Source organism: Bubalus kerabau, chromosome 2 (assembly GCF_029407905.1).
Source record: "Bubalus kerabau isolate K-KA32 ecotype Philippines breed swamp buffalo chromosome 2, PCC_UOA_SB_1v2, whole genome shotgun sequence".
NCBI lineage: Eukaryota > Metazoa > Chordata > Mammalia > Artiodactyla > Bovidae > Bubalus > Bubalus kerabau.
Window position 1 is genome coordinate 120388432 of NC_073625.1, and position 15209 is coordinate 120403640.

General features: G+C 37.8%; 1 protein-coding gene across 1 annotated transcript in view; it reads left to right on the top strand.

Annotated features, from left to right (window-relative positions):
- Nucleotides 1-15209, top strand: part of ATP13A4 (ATPase 13A4) — a 128353-nt gene that overhangs the window by 67513 nt on the left and 45631 nt on the right. The window contains exons 9-14 of the mRNA XM_055570095.1: nucleotides 2097-2166; nucleotides 5087-5221; nucleotides 7837-8007; nucleotides 9161-9318; nucleotides 9920-10108; nucleotides 13044-13105. Coding sequence (XP_055426070.1) covers nucleotides 2097-2166; nucleotides 5087-5221; nucleotides 7837-8007; nucleotides 9161-9318; nucleotides 9920-10108; nucleotides 13044-13105 — 785 coding nt within the window. The remainder of the gene's footprint in view (nucleotides 1-2096; nucleotides 2167-5086; nucleotides 5222-7836; nucleotides 8008-9160; nucleotides 9319-9919; nucleotides 10109-13043; nucleotides 13106-15209) is intronic.

The following is a 15209-nucleotide window of genomic DNA, read 5'->3' on the forward strand; positions in this document are numbered from 1 at the left end:
TGATACATTGAGGATATTTGCACATATATGTTTTCACACATCAGTGTATATGTGTGTTTACAAATATGTATAAATCACAAATATGTGTAATTTATATCACATGTAAATGTGTGTATAATGTATCTGTATTGATAAGGACATATGAATTTTCTATATTTGAAACTAGAACTACTTAATCATAAGCTGTATACTATTTTAGTAGACATTGTCAAATGTCTCTTAAACAAGTAATACTAATATTCCCCTAAGGGTAGATGAGTGTTTTCCTCATTTTTGCCACTATAAGTGAAAACAGAATTCTTTAACTTTAATTGCATGTTTTCCATTGAGAGTTAAACTTTTTTTCTTGTTTTAAGCTGTTTTTCTTTTGCTGTGAACTGTATTCATGTCCCTCATTACTTTTTATTGGGTGGCTGGTCATTAGTTTGCAGATTTTATGATTCCCTTCCTATAGTGAATACTTTTTCCAAAGTGTAGATTTCACTAAACCTCTCCGTTGCACTTGACTATGTTAACTACTTTCCCTTTGGCTTCACTGACAGCACACTCTTCACTTCTCCAGATGTTCTTTCATTCTCCCTCCCACCCCTCCACCCCTGCCTCTTTTTTTTTTTTTTTTCATTTTGGCTGCTCCTTTCAGCATGAGGAACTTCCTTGACCAGGGATTGAACCTGTGCCTCCTGCAGTGAAAGTGAGGAGTCTGAATCACTAGACCACCAGGGAAGTCTCTTTTCATAGTTCATCCCCCTCTACCTGGCTTTTCAAAACATGGATGTCTAAAACCCAAAACAATAGGAAAATGTTTACCACTTAAAGGCTTCCTCTTCCTCCATCCCTCCACTTGTGCAACCTTTTATTAGCTTCTTGTGCTTTCTTCCAAAAATTTTTTTGGAATATACATATATTTTGTTTTTCTTTCCTATGTAAGAGGGAGCATAATTACATTATTTTCTACCTAGCTTTATTGCTATTATTAATAATGGTGTCTTGATGGTCTTTTCATAAGAGTACAACTGAGTCTTCACTATTCTTATATTGTATATACTAATGAATTCTGAAAGCATATGCTAATGACTTTCAAATTTATGTATATATTTCCAGTCCAAATATCTCTTTTGAATTTGAAACTCATAGTTCAATAACCTATTTATTTCAATGTCACTAAGATTTGTATTGGTTCATTAGCTATATATGCTCCAAAAATACTTTACTTTTTCTACTTTATTGTTGATCATAGTGATATATTTATGTGTGTGATTATTTGATTAAATGTATTTACCCAGTAGGTTGTAAATATCTTGATGGTAAGAATCATTTCTGCTTTGTTGACCATTTTACTGCTATCTCTTAGCATAAAGATTACTCAATAAATGTGGAATGACTGCATAAATAAATAAAATAATAGATTAATAGCAGAAAACTTTTTCACCTTATATTATTCTGTTGACTACTCTTAGGACATATTAATCAAATCTGTAAATGATTTGAAGCTAGGAGATTGAAGAAGTGTCTTAAATAACAAAATCAGAAAAAAGAAAATGAAAAGACCAAATGATTGGGACTTTTTAATCCCCAGAACCTTATAAAAGGTCTTTCACACAATAGTTTCCCAATAAATGTGAAATCCAATATATTACTATTTTTGTCTGCTCTTATTTTTTCACTGTCAATGTCCCATATATCTTATATATTAAAGTATATAAAATACTATGAGGAAAGAAAGGAACCATTAAAGTCCTTATGAAGTTAAATTAGGAACTCTAATGTAGGATGACCCAAAGCTGAAATAATGCTTGGTTCTTGAAGCTATTTAGGTATAAACATAAATCTTGAATGATCAAAGTTCTTTTGAGTGGGGAGAGCATGCTGGGAAATTTCTTTCTACTAAGCAACACATGCTTCTTATCACTGGATGAAGGCCACCACAAGTTGGATGCTTTTTCAGTTGAGTAGCAGGCTACTCTGTCTTGTTTATAAAGAGTACATTCAGTTGGCTCCACCTTTAAAGAAGGCTGACACTCTACTGGCTATTATCTGGGGCCTATCCTAAAATAGAAAAGGCTTTTTTTTTCCTATTGTCTGTTCTTCTTTTTCAGCAATCTGTAAAGCTCCACCGTTTAGTTGAAGCACATAATAACATTACAGTCTCTATATATGGGAAAAATGGTAAGTCACTTCATTTTAGATCTATGTGTTGTCCATATGAAATCAGAAAGGGATTTAAATTTTTATTTCTAATTGTTCCTACTACTCTCATCTTCATATGTCGGTTTGTTGTGCAATAACTTAAAGGGCTGAGGACCTTGACTTTTTTTTTCACTTAAAAAAAATGTGAAGTAAAATTGACATACCATAAACTGAACATATTAATATTTAAATTGTACAATTTGGTAGGTTTAGACATTGTACCTACCCATGTACTATCACCACAATGAAGATAATGACTGTCCATCACCTCTAAAAGCTGCCTCATGCCTGTTTGTAATCTTCCCTCTCAACTTCTTACTGTGCATCCCCATCCTCAGGCAACCACTTTGCATGTTCAGGATATTTTATAAATGGTACTGCACAGTATGCATCTTTGCCTTTTAAAGTATCAGTTCAGTTCAGTCATTCAGTCGTGTCCGACTCTTTGCAACCCCACGAACTACAGCATTCCAGGCTTTCCTTTCCATCATCAACTTTTAAAGTATAGCTTGGGTTTAATTTTGTGAAGAACAAAGTTCATAATAATTTTGAAGTTCATCCATTTTTTTAAGAACATTAATAGCTTATTCTTATTTATAAGTGAATTCCATTGTCCAGGTAGACCAGTTAGTGAATGCATTTAGTTGTTGACAGAGATTTGAGTTATTTCCACTTTGGGACAATTATAAATAATTCTACTTGAATGTTTGGATTCAATTCTTTCTATGGACATGCATTTTCATTTCTTATGGGAAAATACCTGACTGTAGAATGACTGAATCATATGACAAATCCATATTTAATTTTTAAAGAAATTGCAAAACTGTTTTCAGAAGTGGTTGTGCCATTGTGCATTCCCACCAGCAGTGTGTAAGAGTTCCAGTTGCTTCACTTTCTTACCACTACTCAGTATGGTCAGTTTTTCATTTTAGTCATTTAAATAGGTGAGTGGTAGTATCTCATTGTTGTTTTAACTTGCATTTTCCTAATGACTAATGGAGGGCTTCCCTGGTGGCTCAGAGGTTAAAGCGTCTGCCTGCAATGCAGGAGACCTGGGTTCAATCCCTAGGTTGGGAAGATCCCCCTGGAGAAGGAAATGGCAACCCACTCCGGTATTCTTGCCTGGAGAATCCCATGGACGGAGGAGTCTGGTGGGCTACAATCCATGGGGTCATAAAGAGTTGGACACGACTGAGCGATTTCACTTTCACTTTCATCTTTTGCAAACAGATATCCAAAATGTCCTAATACCATATATTGGAAGGGCAATCCTTTCTTCACTTAATTGTCTTTGCACTTTTGTCAAAAGTCAGTTTCCTGCACCTGAATAGATCTATCTGGACTCCTTATTCTCTACTATTCTAATATTTACTTGTCTTTATATTAATTCCACATAACGTGACTACATAAGTCTTAGAATAACATTAGTCCTCCAACTTTGTTCTTTTTCAGAGTTGTTTTGGCAATATAGGGCTCTTTGCATTTCCATATGACTCTTAGAATCAGCTTGTCGATTTCTACCAAAAAAAAATATGCTAAAAGTTTGACTGGGATTGTGTTGAATCTGTAGATCAATTGGTGAAAAATTGATATGTTAACAAATTTGGGCCTTGTGACCCATGGACATGCTATCTCTCCATTTAATCTTCTTTGATTTTTCTCAGTCATACCTTATAGTTCTCAGTGTAGAGCCTTTTACATTCTTTTTCATTATTGGGTTTTCACTGCTCACAAGCCCTCTCAGAGAACAGAATTAGAGAAACTACATATAGGGATGGTATGGGGAGGGAGGAGGGAGGAGGGTTCAGGATGGGGAACACATGTATACCTGTGGTGAATTCATTTTGATATTTGGCAAAACTAATACAATTATGTAAAATTTAAAAATAAAATAAAATTAAAAAAAAATAAAATAAAATAAAGAAAAAGGCAAGCAAATATATTTGCATATATTCTTATATATACACACATGCACATCTATGTTATTTTACTATCTGTTGAAAATCATCCATTTACACTATCATTTCCAATTCCAGTCCAGTACCACAAAGTTCATTCTGATTTTATTTCTGTTTCTTATAACTTCCTTTCTTCAGTGAGAAACCTGTCTCTCTTCAGCCTCATTATATCAACTTATAGTATCAATCCTGTCTTTCTCACCTGGCTGGACTCCAATATCTCAAAACAGACCACTGCCACTATGGGGATCTTGTCTCCCTCCTTGGGCTCTGTCACTCTGCACCCAGCCACGTAAGCACCCACTCATCCAGTTAAGGCTTCACCATGTGGAATGGTCTACCACCCCTATCCCCACTATACCTAGCCCCCTGCATGGATGTCTATCTTGCTTAACTGCTTGTAGCTTTGGGGCTTTGGGACTGAATAAGGAAGGTAAGAAATAAAGGAAGGTCAGAAAGAAGGACAAAAGGCAGAAAGGAAGGATATATTTTTCAATTTTCTTACTATGAGTAAGAATAAATATCTTTTCAAACACCATGCTGCTTGTAGTATGTATGTGTGTGTCTGTTTGCATGTGAATTATATGGTAACAATTTTGCTATACAGTCATTTGCTTTACATCTTTTTTTTTTCAAACTTTTTTTATTAGGAATATTAATCTTTTGTCTGCAATGTAAGTTTCAAACATGTTCTCTGAATTTGTCATTAGTTTTTTCTCTGCCTATTTATTTTTTTATTGCCATACAAAGGTCTTTATTTTATGTAATATAATATATTACCTTTTTTCTTATTGTTTGCAGATTTAGAGTCAATGTTGTGGAATTGCTTCCTTTTCATATATGCTTTGGTTGCTTTTTCATTGATTTCCAATTTAGGTAGATGTTGGACTGTGTTTTTGTGGGAAAAAACCTGACTCAACTTTGTTTCCTCACACTTCCAGCTGGAGTCCAGGAGCTAGAATCACGCTTCCTGGTGCCTGGAGATCTATTCATTCTGATGGGGAACAAAGTGCAAATGCCATGTGATGCCATTCTGATTGATGGCAGCTGTGTGGTGAATGAAGGCATGCTGACAGGTACAGTTCTGTCGCCTCACATACAGCCTCCGCTGGTTCTCCCAGGTTTCTTCTGAATGATAATGGCAGAGCATGCAGCTGCTATGGGACCTTCCTACTCTCACAAATCTTACTAATAGTCCTGCACTGGACAGACCCGAGAGTTCAAATTAAAGCTGATTTCTATTTGCTAGGCTCGATAACAGTCCTAACTTTTTGAGCATTTAGCATTTCTTTCCTGCAAAAAAGATTATTACAATCCTGTCATTTTAAAGATTTAAAAAACTTTAAAGGTCATTTGATGTTTCAGAATCACCCGTGGCTTTTATGTTTAGTGTTTTTCTATAAAATGTATCTTCAGATAAACACAGATGGTTTGAAAACCGTTAATGACATCCTGAAACACCCTTCCTGCCCCAGGTCAAGTTCAAGCTCTTTCTAGCTTGGTTTGAAAATGTTGAAAAGTGGTTGATGCAGGATTTGCCAAAGCTGCTACTTTGAAAACGCACACTGGATATTTTTGAATAATTGTGTTTCATTTTTACTTTTCAGTGTTATTTATTCTAATTTTAAATAAATAAATATTTATGTATTTGGCTTCACCGGGTCTTAGTTGCGGCACATGGAATGTTTTGTTGGGTCATGCTGGATCTTTGTGACACATGGGCTTAGTTGCCCCAGGCATGTGGAAGCTTAATTCCCCAACCAGTGATTGGACCCACATCACCTGCATTATAAAGTGGATTCTTAACCACTGGACCACCAGGGAAGTCCCTGGATTTCATTTTTCAATTGCATGCTGGAGCTGGGAGAGATGTCATATCAGGGATATGGGAGCCGAGGTTCAGAGAGAAGGTCTTGCTCAAGGTCACAGTGCTTTGAGTTCTAACTCACATATGCAGTTAGGAGGAGATGTTACAGCCTTTCTGTAAGAATCACAGGCGCTTTTTCAGAGATGCAATTGGAGGCTGTAAATGTATTGATGTACCATGATTCCCATTAAAGTCCAAATCAAACCATTTCTCTTGGTGGACTGGGAAGGCATGAAATGCAGACATCAGCACACAGTCTGTGTGAACTTACAAAAAAACAAAAAAGAAAACGATGTGACAGGTCAGGTTTCTTTCTCTAAGGAATCCATAGATTTGATAAAAACCCCTTTGTGCTGGGACATTTACAATACCAAATATCATTTTCCTAATGAAAGCAGCTCTAGTATACTGGGACATATCCCTGACTTTATATTATCCTTTCTATGAATGGAGGTAGAGGATTTTAACAAGCTTTCTCAGAACAGGCGCTATTATTTACTTTCACAATTCATTCACCACCTTGTATTAGCACTTCAATCCACTGAAATCTGCCCTTCCCAGTACACTGGCGAAAGTCGCTCAAGTCTCAATTGGCGAATCCAATGGATTCTTTAAATTTCTCATCTTTTTAGCCGATCTGTAGCATTTGACTATTCTGACCACCTCTTCCTTCTGAAAACACGTCTCTCTAACCTTCCCAGATAGCACTGTCTCTTTCTGAATAATACTCCAGTGTCCTGTATGGCTCCATTTCCTCCACCTCTTCGATTTCTGAAGCTGTTCAGGGTTCTTTGATTTTTTTCTTTTTTCATCTTTCATGTGATCCCTAAATAATCTTGTCTCTTCCCATAGCTGTAATTATTGTCTACAGGGTGATGAACTGGGACTAAATATCTCCAGTCAAGACCTCTCCCCTGAGCTCAGGACCCAAATAAATTTACTGCCTACAAAGCAACTCACCGTGGTCCTTCCACAAGTCATCTTTAACTCAGAGACCAAAAGGCAGTTCCTCCTTCCTCCTGTAAGGATTCCAACAATCTTTGTGTTAATGATTAATACCCGCCCTCTGCTCATTCTTTCAAGTCAGAAACCAGGAAGCCACTTAAAATTCCTCTGTTGCAATGATCTACCAATATAAAAATCTCCCCAAGTTTGGTAGCTGCTCACTTTTTTATTTCTCAAAACCAGTTCTTTCCTGCTCCTACTGTCAGCTGCCATGGTTCAGACCTTGTCCTCTTCAGCTGGGACCCTTGCGATGGTTTCCCAACTGTATGAGTCTGCAACCTCATCAGTCTTCCAATTCATTCCCTGTATTGAAGACAGAATACACTCTCTGGTACGTAAATGTGATAGTACTCTCTTGAATCGGACAACGAAATACCTCCCTATTTCTCTCCTGCCACCAGTGCCTAATGAAAGGGATTTAAACACGCAAGTGTGTGCATGCAGGGCTCTCCAAGCCTTGGCTCCAACATAGCTCTCATGACCTCTTACTCCCCAGACCCTGCATTCTAGACTGCACAACCTGCTATTCCCTAAATGGTTGTTTCCAATCTATCTCAGCATCCCTGTCTGGTTTTATAAGACTTAGAGTATTTCTAACATGACATTATATTTAATTTTTTTAATGGCTGTCTCCCTCTCTGGACTACAAACTTCTTAAACACAAGAACTATGTTTCTCCTTATATCATCTATACCAAAGGTTGTTCCTGCTACGTGACAAGCTCACAAAAAATGCCTGGCATGTGATGGGTTGGTGAATGCAGGATTTAAGTGAATGAAGGTCTCCCACCTCACAAACTGAGATGCTTGTTTTCTGTAGGAGAAAGTATTCCAGTCACTAAAACTCCATTACCTAAGGTGGATGGCTCAGTGCCCTGGAAAACACAGAGTGAAGGGGAGTACAAGCGGCATGTCCTCTTCTGTGGAACGGAGGTTATCCAGGCCAAGGGGGCCTGCTCCAGCCCCGTGAAAGCAGTGGTACTGCAGACAGGTTAGTTAGCACCTCCTGCATTTTATTATTTTCATGAAATACTTTCACTCCATTTATCTAGTGCTTTAAATGAATTAGGCAAGGAGCAGTCTTTAGATGACAAACCCCATATATGTAAATAGAGATATTTAAAATGTGAATTTAACTATGGCATATACCTTTTAGTAAGAACAATAACACTGGTGACAATAAGTATTATTCACGTGCTTTGTAATTTATAAACTATTTCCTGCTGCTGCTGCTGTTGCTGCTAAGTCGCTTCAGTTGTGTCCGACTCTGTGCGACCGCATAGACGGCAGCCCACCAGGTTCCCCTGTCCCTGGGATTCTCCAGGCAAGAACACCGGAGTGGGTTGCCATTTCCTTCTCCAATGCATGAAAGTGAAAAGCGAAAGGGAAGTCGCTCAGTCGTGTCTGACTCTTTGCAACCCCATGGACTGCAGCCTACCAGGCTCCTCTGTCCATGGGATTTTCCAGGTGAGAGTACTGGAGTGGCTTGCCATTGCCTTCTCCGAAACTAGTTCCACATATCAAATTAGTGGAACAAAGATGCCTGTCCTCACTTTGTACATGAATAGGCTGGAACCCGCACAATTTAGGTCAAGTTTTTCTTAAAAAAAAAAAACAAAACTCAAACAGCCAGTCACTGACAGAGCAGGACCTAGAGCTTAGGTTTTCTAACCCAAAGAATAAACCCCAAGTTTTTTCCATGCAGGACTAGAAATTGAAAACTTGATGATAAAAAGCATTAGAAGTTGAATCCATCTGTATTTACTGGACCATTTAAATTCAAGTGTTCTGTGTGTGTGTGCACGCATGCACACATGTGTATGTACACACTTACAAATCCTTTCCTTAAAATGAAGCTATATTTGGCAAAGCTGTGCTCTGCCCCATAGGGTGCTTTACTATCTCTGGGATGCACTGAAATTAGAAATATAAGGAAGGAAAGCCAGAGAGGAATAGGCTCTGAAAGAGCTAGGATATATTCATTCTAGCATTTAGGTATTTTGGCAATCATCCTTTAATTGTGTTTGGGTTTAAGCACTGTTTAAGTTTCTCTAGAGGAAACAAAGGCCCTACTGAAGATTAGAAGAGGGCTAGCAGAAGGATTTGTCACCCTGAGAGTGTAAGGTGTGTGTTTACTGCTTCAGGATTCAACACCGCAAAGGGAGACCTCGTGAGATCCATTCTCTACCCCAAGCCGATGAATTTTAAGCTCTACAGAGACGCCATCAGGTTCCTCCTGTGCCTCGTAGGGACAGCCACCATTGGGATGATCTATACTTTGTGCGTCTATGTGCTCAGTGGGGTAAGCTGCTTTCATTCTTTTAGCACAATGCATATACACTCATTTATATGGTGTGTCTTCTTCTCCTGTTGACCTTAATCTAAGGGGTGGTTTTCAAACCTGAGAAAACAAAGCCAAATGCTGAAACCTGCCTACATATTCCAAGATCCCCAATATAGTTGATCACCAAGCTCCATAATAGCCATCAGATCTAATGGGATAAAACACTGTGTTTATGGAGATAGTAACATGGCTCTACTCTTGGATTTTGCCTTACTCTATTTTTTCATCTTCAATTTGAGAATATGTTTATTCCAATAATATATTTTATAGCTGTTAAATGAGGAATTTTAAACAAAAACCAATGTTGATAAGGTCGTGGCACACTGGTACATTGTTCTCCGCTGGTAGCAGTATGAATTGTTACAGACTTTTTCATTACACTTTGGCAAAATATAGAGAAAGCCAATAAACGTGTTCATTCTCTTTAAACCACATTTGGCCAGCTCATTGAATTTCTAGAAATCTGCACCAAGATAGAAAATAAAGATGAGGGGAAAAGTCATGCGCGTTGAAGTGCTCACGATGGGTTTATCTGTACTAGCTAACTTTGTCCTCCCAGGAAACTCCCGGGGAGGTAGTGAAGAAAGCCCTCGACGTCATCACAATTGCAGTTCCCCCCGCTCTGCCTGCTGCTCTGACCACAGGCATTATGTATGCCCAGAGGCGGCTGAAGAAGAGAGGCATCTTCTGCATTAGCCCCCAGAGGATCAACGTATGTGGACAATTAAACCTGGTCTGCTTTGACAAGGTATGTGTGTTTCGTCATCACCCTCAGCACCGTTTTTATCATCACTGTCATAATGCACAAGTGCTTTACTTTACATTCTTGTGAGGCAGGAAACCTTGGATGTGGGTACTGGGTACCTGATTTCATTTTGTCTCTGATTGGATATGTCATCTAGGACAGATACATCTCTTCATCTCAGATTCTAGGGTTTAGAGAAGGAAAAGTAGGAACTGAGTAGGTGAATCTTTTAGGATTCTTCCAGCTCCAATATTCTATGAATCACAATGAATTAAAATAGCATTCTGTCCCTCTATAGTCAAAACCGTCATACGAAATTTAAACCTCTTACTATGGTTACTACTGTATCCCTAATGCTAATATTATTGCCTGGCGTATAGTCAGTGTTCAATAAATATTCATTGACTTAATGAATGAATAAAAAAGAAAATGTATATTTAGCTGTCTCTTACTATGAGACTGGGTTAAAATAAATCCCCAGGAAATCTTTCTTTTCTATGGTTTTCCATCTGCAGTAAATTGCTTAAAATAATCCTTGATCCCATACCAGTTACTCCCAACCAGCCTCTTATTCTGCCTTCTCCTGAATATATTCTTTTCATCTATATACACATGCTGGTATGAAGGTGGGAGCTATAAGAGGGTAAGATGGAAATGAAGGGCTGTTTTGTACCCGTGTCTTAATTTATAAAGGTGACTAAGTGGCTGCTGGCAGAAAATGCCATTGAAAAATGTGTTTAATGTTACAGTTCCCCGACAGAAGAGGTGTGTCCTACCAGGCAGGGCCAGAGATGGAATGCCAGATTTTGATCAGGAAGGAAAGGAGGATTGAGGGGAATACTCAGGTTATGGCCTTTATAAAGGAGTTTCTGCAGGAAATACAAGACAGGGCAGGGTACATAGATGACAACTAGCTATTTGGAATGATTTTGATGGGTTTTGGTCTATAGGATTGATCTCTAGTTGTCTAGTAGCTGGCCCTGGGGTGATGTTTCCAGGGGAGTGTGGCCAGATAGAGAAGGTATGACTCTTGACTGGTTAGTTTGCATATCAAAGGCATAATCTTGGCTGAGACCCTGGCTATCTCTAAGAACTGGCTGGCTCCAAGGAGGCAGTCTCTCCATCAGAAGGGTTTCCTAAACTAAAATTTTGGTGGTGATCATACTGAAATAGAAGTATAATGTTGGCAAAACTTATATAATGTTATTTATAATATAATGTAAACCACTGTCTTGGCAATGAAAAATAAATTGAAAAAGAGAAAGTCCTTTTGCATGTCAAATGTCATAATATATACAAAAAATTTTTTTAAGATAAACAATTTGTAGACATTATAGTCATGTGAATGTGGGCATGGAGTCAGGAGAGAACAGAGTGACTTTGATCAGAGCAGAACCTTAGTGATGGGAAAGGGTGTTGTAGACCTGGAATATCTGGCTAAGAAATTTTAATATACATTTTAGATAGTGGAGAGCCATTCATTGAAGGTGTTTTCTTCTTCTTTTTTATTGTTTCCTTCCACTTACTGATATTTTATTGTGGCAAAAGATTTATAACGTAAAATTTACCATGCTAACCATTTTTAAGGGGCTTTAAGTGCTTTCGTGTTGCTATGCAGCCATCATCACTATCCATCTCCAGAACTTATTCTCTCTTCCCCAACTGAAACTCCGTACCCATTAAACAGTACTGGGAAGGTCTGGGATAGCAGAGACTTAATGGGATCAGAGCTGTATTTTATAATTACTGGAATATCAAAGAGATTTACAAAGAACAGAAGGTTAATATGGTTCATGCCACCATGTCAATGTTAATTTGTGATCAAGCTGGCATCACACAGAAAGATGTTCTGTTTCTAGGATCATATTATCCTTGAACTTGGAAAGGGAAACAGGGGTGGGAAAGATAATTGTGATATGAATTTGAATAAAAAGTAATAATTGTGAACAATTTTCATTATTCTCAGCTCTCACTCTTTGCAGACATTACATTCAACACTATATTATCTCATTTAATCTTTTCAACAACCCTATATGATTATGACCACATTACAGATAAGGACTCTGATGTTTAGGGGACTAAATAATTGGCCCAGGTCACACAGCCAGTGTTTTAAGCCCGTCCAAACTCTTCATCACTATACTAAGAGAAATACTAACAAACACCTTTTTAACAAATAGATGTCAAAATAGCAAACTATTTCTTTAGAACAGTGAAAAATTATACTTCTATTATTTATGATGACATACTTTTAACTTCTGCTATAAATGCTGGGACTCACCCATTTTTTTTTTTTAAGTTATTGAAGTATAGTTGATTTACAATGCTGTGTTTAATTTCTGCTGTACAGCAAAGTGACTGAGTTATACAAATACATTTTTTTAATATTCTTTTCCATTATGGTTTCTCAGAGGGCACTGAATATAGTTCCCTGTGCTATACTGTAGGGCCTTCTGTTTATCCATCCTATATATCATAGTTTGCATCTGCTTATCCCAAGCTGCCAGTCCGTCCCCCTCACCTCACCTCCCCCCCTTCACCTCACCTCTCCATTGGCAACCACAACTCTGTTATCTATGTCAGTGGACACACTTTTTAGCTCTCAGAGCAGGCTTACCAACGTCTCTCCCATCCATTCAGTCTTTCATTAAATTCTCAAAACAGGTCTCTGAAATAAGTAGGCAGTAACTGTTTTCTTCCCTTTATCTCGGAGAACACTAAAGTTCGAAGAGATTAAGTGCCAGTTTCTCCCACAACTGGTGTGAGTTCATCAAAGCTTCCACCCAGGATTCCAGATACCCATCTGATTGTGTCATTCCCAAAGTGCTGAGCTTGACCATGAGTTTGTGACATACATTTTCCTGTTACAGCATAACTTACTGGTGTCACTATGGGCTGCTGAGTCTTCAGAGTAAAGTGAGCTCTTGTTTCTGTTTAGACAGGCACCTTAACAAGGGATGGCTTGGATCTCTGGGGAGTCGTGCCTTGTGATGGGAACGGGTAAGTACTCGGGACCAAATGCATTATCATTTCCTCTTTCCCAGTTTTATCCTGAACACTAGTAAAGAAGAGGTTCTGGCACTGGCTTTGGTGATCAGTGATTGCCAGAGTGATGGCCAAACTTCATTTAATTTCTTTTCTTCACTATTTCCAAACTCACTAAAATGTGCATCCTCCCTCCACCCCTGTCCCAGCCCCAGGATTCTCACGGAACCCAGGAAATGAAGGGTGCGTTTTGACACTGCATTCATCTTGCTAACGTGTGATTGGCTGTCAGCATATTAGTCAGGGGCCAGTGTACATCATTTAGGCAATACCTGGACACTGTCCTTCAAGGAGTTAATGTTCATAGCATGAACTGAAGTCTTTCCACGTGCTAGGAGGAACATGGCCCTGACTTGGCAGACACCAAATTTCAGTATGAGGAATATCTGTGGAACGACAGCTAGTGTACTTCATTTTCCTTTATATTATAGTTCTGGCTTCTGGAAACTCCTCTTTCTCTGGCCAGAAAGGATTCTATTTTGACAATTTTGAACTCAAGGTAGTAAAGATTTATTGCCTGTTCCTCTCCTGGGCCTCTCTCATTTGAGTTTGTTTCACAGCCTCCTTTTTCTTCCCACTACAACTTCCAGTCTGATCTGAACATGAACATTTGACAAATTCAGGTTTTGAGTTTGTTTGCTTGTTTTTAAATGGAGGTATAGTTGATTTCTTGGCTCAGATGGTAAAGAATCTGCCTGCAATGCAGGAGACCCGGCTTCGATCCCTGGGTCAGGAAAATCCCTTGGAGAAGGAAATGGCAACCCACTCCAGTACTCTTGCCTGGAAAATCCCAAGGAGAGAGAAGCCTGGCAGACTACGGTCCATGGGGTCACAAAGAGTCAGACACGACTTAGTAACTCAACAGCAATAATAGTTGATTTCAGGTTTTGTTTTTTTAATGAGAATGTTTCCCTCTCATACTTGCAATGTAAGTCACGAAGCATTTTATACATACATTTTATACATTCTTCTGCATTATGCGAATGCATGTGACTTATCCATAATATACTTTATTTATATATATTTAATACATTTTCATATTAATATACTATTAAGATACAAATCCATTTCCTGGGTTAAAAAATTGATTCTGATGCTTTTAGCCATTTTAGTCTATATAAGAAGGTTGTTGTATGTGGTAAAGTTTCTAGTTTTTGTTTTTTTTTTTTTCTTTTAAAGGTAGATTTGGATATATAGCCAGTCTTGCTTATTAGTATTTTTCTGTTTCAGCTTCTATAAAAAGCATGCATTTATCCAAATATGTGAGGATTTAGAGAGCACGTTTTCTTATTTATTAAATTTGTCCCTAGTGACATATAGCTCTATAGCTGGCATGCACAGTAGATACACAATAAATGTTTGTTTATCTAAAATGAACTAAGTACGTTCTGTCTTTTGAATGTTCTTCTGCTTATTGAATTAACATCATCTTAGTCACAAAATTTTTAAAACTTTCTGTTTCTAAAAGTGACTTGTCAAATTTAATAAAACTAGCTGATATAATATTTAGATTATTGATGGATTAATTCAGTCTGTCATTCTCTTTCCCAGTCCCTTTCTCCAAATGCTCAAAGTTGGCTCCAAGTAACTAAAAGAGCAATTCATTTTTTTAAAAATGACAGATTTAATTAGTAGAATAAGAGAAAACAGAATGAGTTCTAAGTAAGAAGTCAGCGCTTGATTTAAAGCTATTAAATATATTATTGTAAAATGTAAGATCATTTCTAATAATTCTTATCTTTTCCAAAGAGGGCCTTCCCAATGTGCCAGGTACTTCAAAACCATTGGAAATCTACCTGACTACCTGATCTTGATAAATCGTAAACACTCAAATAAAAATTCAAGGACTGGGATAACAGAATTCTACTTATTTGTTGTACAAATCAGAGTCTGGCCCAATCCTCAGAAATATAGTATGTATTCAGAATTACATATGGAAGACAGTTTTTGTGCCATGTTAAAAATAAGATTCTTTTTTCCTGATCTATTTGCTGCACAGTGTGAGCTTGAGAACCTGTTTTAATCCCTGATGGTGATTGCTTCCTTTTAGTTGTTTACT